General features: G+C 41.5%; 1 protein-coding gene across 1 annotated transcript; it reads left to right on the top strand.

The window, feature by feature from the left end:
• Positions 1 to 2958: 2958 nt before the first annotated feature.
• LOC110681315 (superoxide dismutase [Mn], mitochondrial-like) lies at positions 2959 to 4813 on the top strand. Its single transcript, XM_021857073.1, has 5 exons — positions 2959 to 2986; positions 3062 to 3121; positions 3282 to 3384; positions 4129 to 4504; positions 4563 to 4813. Exons 2-5 carry the CDS (start codon positions 3084 to 3086, stop codon positions 4703 to 4705), a joined length of 660 nt encoding a protein of 219 aa, XP_021712765.1. The 5' UTR covers positions 2959 to 2986; positions 3062 to 3083; the 3' UTR covers positions 4706 to 4813.

Raw genomic sequence — 4813 nt, 5'->3', positions numbered from 1 at the left:
CGAACGACGACGGCATTGTCAACAGCAAATGACAAATCGGCGTCGGATTCCTCACTGCCGCACCAACTCTCCTTCAACTCGCGAATTCAAAACGATCAAACTTCAACAAGTGTTCCGGAAACCACCACCAGCCCCCTCTTCATACTTTAACCCCGTAGGAGCTGCTTACGAATAAACAATTGCCGGCAACACCGCGACGCTCAAACACTGCCTTCAGTGTGTCCCATATTTGCTTCGGATTCGCGCAGTCTTTCACAAGCTCCAGCTGACTATCCGCGATGGCCGAAATAATCAATTGCCTTGCACTTTTTATCAGCGGCACTTCGTTCCACCATTTGCTTTCTTTTCTCGATCTTCATTCCGCGGAATCGGTGGCCATCTCACGCAACTCGTCGATCTCGGCGATCTCCCGGTGGACGCAATCGAGCAGATCGTACGTGTCGAGGACGGTCTCCATCCGGAACTTCCAGTTGTGGAAGCCGGCAACCGTCGAACGCGGCAACTTTCACTTTCTCGTCCATCCTGGGCCGATAACCTGTTGAGATTTCACCACAGTGGAAACACTACACAACAGCGGACGAGAAAGGAACTTTACGGACCGGAGAAAGAGCAAAACACTTGTGTACGCTTTAACGACACTCGAAACGAAATAACTTTATTCAACTCAAAATATAAAACAATAACAAATCGATTCGACAACACACAACATAACAATGGTGTGTCCATTCAACATAAAAGTAGTCTCGAATGCGAAGGGGCGTCGATTGAACATACACTGAAACAAATATATTCAACAGCCTTGTTGTTTACAAATTTCAAGGTAGAGTGAAAGTAAGAGATAGATTTTTATGCAGATCCCTACAGCGTTATGAAATTAGTGCAAAAGTATAGGCAAAGACGGTCAAGGGATGGTACACAGATTATGTTACGCTAAATTTCAACTTTTTCGACCATCGACCGATTGATCCCTACCATAAAGCGAGCCTGTTTGCGACAGCCATTGGAGAATAGTAAAAAGTAGAGTGCCTGTAAACAAGAGTGACGTCTTGTTCCAGTTTTGACAGGTCTCCTGCTCGATTGGAACACAGATTTGTATGGAAATGACAGTTCGCTGCTGTTCCAATTTTAACGCCACTGTTAGTTAAATCTTGAGACGAGACTCGCGAAGACGGTCTTCTTTTTCTGTGATTGCTGAGTTTTTTTTTTTAATTCCCCTTTGTGTTTATACCAATTATGCGCTAGCCGTTCAAACCCTCACATGAACCTCTCAGCAAAAAATGATTGAGTTTGCATCACATCGAATCATAAATAGCCGTTTGAGTGAAATTTCATGCCAGCAAACGTAGCAGACATTAGAAATAATTAATCTTCTGCTTAGGTTTATCAGCAACGTTGGAAAAAAACTGCTCCGCTGACTGAGGTTTTTAATAACAATTTACTTTGAACACAATACTTTTCACTTTTTCAGCCATAAAAACGGTGGGCTGCATTTGGCGTTTCGTGAGAGGGGAATCTGGGCTGCATATGACGTTGATATTTTTCCTCTTCGGGAGTCTCTCTCAGGTTAAATCACTCTGGTAAAATGCTAGATTGGAAATCTTTCAATCTGAAAAAAGAGCTTTCACGGAGACGGGATTCAACTCAATTTGGGTTGTTTCTTACACTCAGGCAAAATTACTATCGAAATACATAGGATATATCACTTAAGAAAATTCGTCTTCGGGTTGAAATTCATAGCTTTGCCTTATGAAACCAAAATTTGAAAACAAAAAATGTTTTCGCGACGACCTGGAATCGAACCAAGGACCTTATGATGGATAGCCCCGTGCGTACAGCACGCGCCTATCGTAGCCTTGATGTGGGGTGATGCTAAAAAATAGATGAAATTGTAGCTTGATTGTCTATTCACTGCACTTGAACTTTTCCCTTATCGATAATTTAACTATTCGAAAAAACGCAAATTTGTAGAAGACAAACTTCACCTCATGCAAAACCACACACTTTATTGATTACGCCTGTTTTTTTTGTTTATCAAAGTGATGGGCGCATCTGAAATCGAAATCAAAACACGGCGAGAGTAAACGGCGACACTGCAAACAAAAAATAAACAAGGCGTACATGGCGGGCTTAATTGAAACCAGAATGTAAACACGGCGCAAAAGTAATAGGCGACACTGAAAATAATATCGATTACAGGCTCATAACATTGGGCGATACTGGCATTCTCGAGTACGTTTTAGGCGAAACCTTTATAGATTTTTTGAGTACGAAATAGCTAGGGGAATTGTAGGAGATGTGTGTGGCACAGACAAACAGACGTAACACTTAGAACAAATTCCGATCAAAATCATAGTCACGATGACATGTACGCCCAATGCTAAAATCGGTGTGTTTGGCCGATGGACCAACAGATGGCGGTAGTATGTAAACGTCAAACGCGAACAAAAACGATGCGAGCGCTGCGGGTGGTGGATTGGCCACCTACCATATATTTGAATCGGCCGTTAAAAAGGTTGTCGATGGACATCGGTGAGAGTGTGACGTCTGTTTGTCTGTGTGTGTGGTATTGATGGGGATTTTAAAACTAGATTTATGAAATATGTTTTAAAGTGAAAAGGTAGGCCCTAATCGCGAATTCTTCTAGAATTTAGTTCTTTCAATCCATGCATTAGAAAAGTTGGATTTACCCTAATTTGGCTTATTGGGCCAAAGTACCCGTGTTGGGTAGATGCAGCTTTCTCCATTTTGACAACATTTGTGAGGAAAAATGAGAATAGGTACCGAAAGATTTTGGGTTGAGATCGAGTAAACTCAAAATATAGAGAAAAAAAATCTCCGATTTTGTTCAGTGTACGGGTTGCTTTTTGTTATTGAAAGTCGCCGGCATGACATAACGGTTTGATCACTCTGACAATAATGAAAGCTTGTGCTGACCATCTCGTAAAATCCTTGCGAGATCACTCCTGTAACTTTGTTGTTCAATCAGGTGCATTTTGGCTGCTAATTTTGTCACTAAAAATACTTTTTAACTCTCGGCGTATCTTTTACTTTCCTCTTGCAGATCGTAAATTTTGCTGCTTACAATGTTGGCTCTTCGCAGTGCTGTTCTGGTATCTACCAGGTAAGATTATTTCCAGTTCGGTGCCATTTCCTTTTCGGTCCAATCCTGGTACATAATCTGTTATCGTCAATAAATTGATTATGTAAATGCCCCTTCTGTAATCACAATTTACATTTCGCCTATTGATAGATTGATGTGTTTGCAAACTTTGAATTTGCAGAAATGTTGCAGCTGTTCTGGGATGTCGCAACAAGCATACCCTGCCGGATCTTCCGTACGACTTTGGCGCTCTGGAGCCGGTCATCTGCCGTGAAATCATGGAGGTTAGATCTGAACTAATAGCATATAATATATATTATAGTAGGGTGGTTCAAAGAATTTGTTCCACTTATTCTATTCTTAACTGAATTCTGGTTGTCCTTCCAACATATGAGATCATTTGGACCAAAATTGGGACTGCACAAGCCCTTCAAAGTTTGTATGGGAATTGGAATGAAAAAAAAACGATTCTAAACATTCCCCACTTTATTTAGCACTTCTGAAAATTGATTGATCTTTCTGGAGGGAAACACATATTCAATATTTTTCTAAAAAAAAGAGATACACCCAATTTGTCCAATTTTTATATAATAAAATGATGTATCCGCTTTTCAACAAATTTTTAAGAAGGGTGCCTCACAGCTTACCTCATGAGGCTACCACGAAAGGTATAAAGACGTTCGTAGGTTATACATCTCCGAACTAGTTAGCTATTTTATGTAAATGCGGCAAAATCAATAGATACCTATTTATTACTGTTGTGCACATTGAAATGACACACCCTTCTTTACTTCAAATCTGAAAAATGTACAAATGACGTGGTCGTTTATGATGGGGAATTAATGGTTTAGCCAAAGACCACGAGTCCAGACAAACTTTAAAATTTCGGTTTGGACAAAAGACCACGAGTGTGGAGGGAGTCTTAAATTCCAAAATAATGACCACGTGGTTTAAGAAATATAATACCTATAATATATGAGAGGTACTAAAATTCATGCTTGTTTCTAATCTTCAATTATCACCAATAGGTTCACCACCAGAAGCACCACAATGCCTATGTGACCAATTTAAACGCCGCCGAGGAGCAGTTGGCGGAAGCCGTTGCAAAGAAGGACACTTCCAAGATCATTCAGCTGGGTGGTGCACTCAAGTTCAACGGCGGTGGTCACATCAACCATTCGATTTTCTGGAAGAATCTCTCGCCGGAACGCTCGGATCCGTCGGCGGAGCTGAAGAAGCTGTTGGAGCGCGACTTCCACGGATTGGAAAACTTCAAAAAGGAAATGAAAGCCGCCGCTGTTGCCGTGCAGGGATCCGGTTGGGCATGGCTGGGCTATAATCAGAAGACGAAAGCCCTGCAGGTGGCCGCCTGCCCTAACCAGGACCCGCTGCAAGCTACTACGGGTAAGATGGAATGAATTGTCTAACGATAGAGTTGTAAAAATCATATTCATCTCATTAGGATTGGTTCCACTGTTGGGAATCGACGTTTGGGAGCATGCGTACTATTTGCAGTACAAAAATCTCCGGCCGAACTACGTTGATGCTATTTGGGATGTCGTCAACTGGAAGGATGTTTCCGAACGTCTGGCCAAGGCACAATAAACGAAGGGTAAGTTTGTGCTCGAATATGTTTGTGTAATAATAGCAGCTCTCAAAATTTGTTCTACGTAGAGAGTATCTTCGGAATAAAGTAATACAGGAAATGCAAAA

Source organism: Aedes aegypti, unplaced genomic scaffold, assembly GCF_002204515.2.
Source record: "Aedes aegypti strain LVP_AGWG unplaced genomic scaffold, AaegL5.0 Primary Assembly AGWG_AaegL5_hic_scaff_703_136_PBJ_arrow, whole genome shotgun sequence".
In the NCBI taxonomy this organism is placed as follows: domain Eukaryota; kingdom Metazoa; phylum Arthropoda; class Insecta; order Diptera; family Culicidae; genus Aedes; species Aedes aegypti.
The sequence above is the reverse complement of the archived record's forward strand: the minus strand, read 5'-3'. Positions and strand labels throughout refer to the sequence as shown.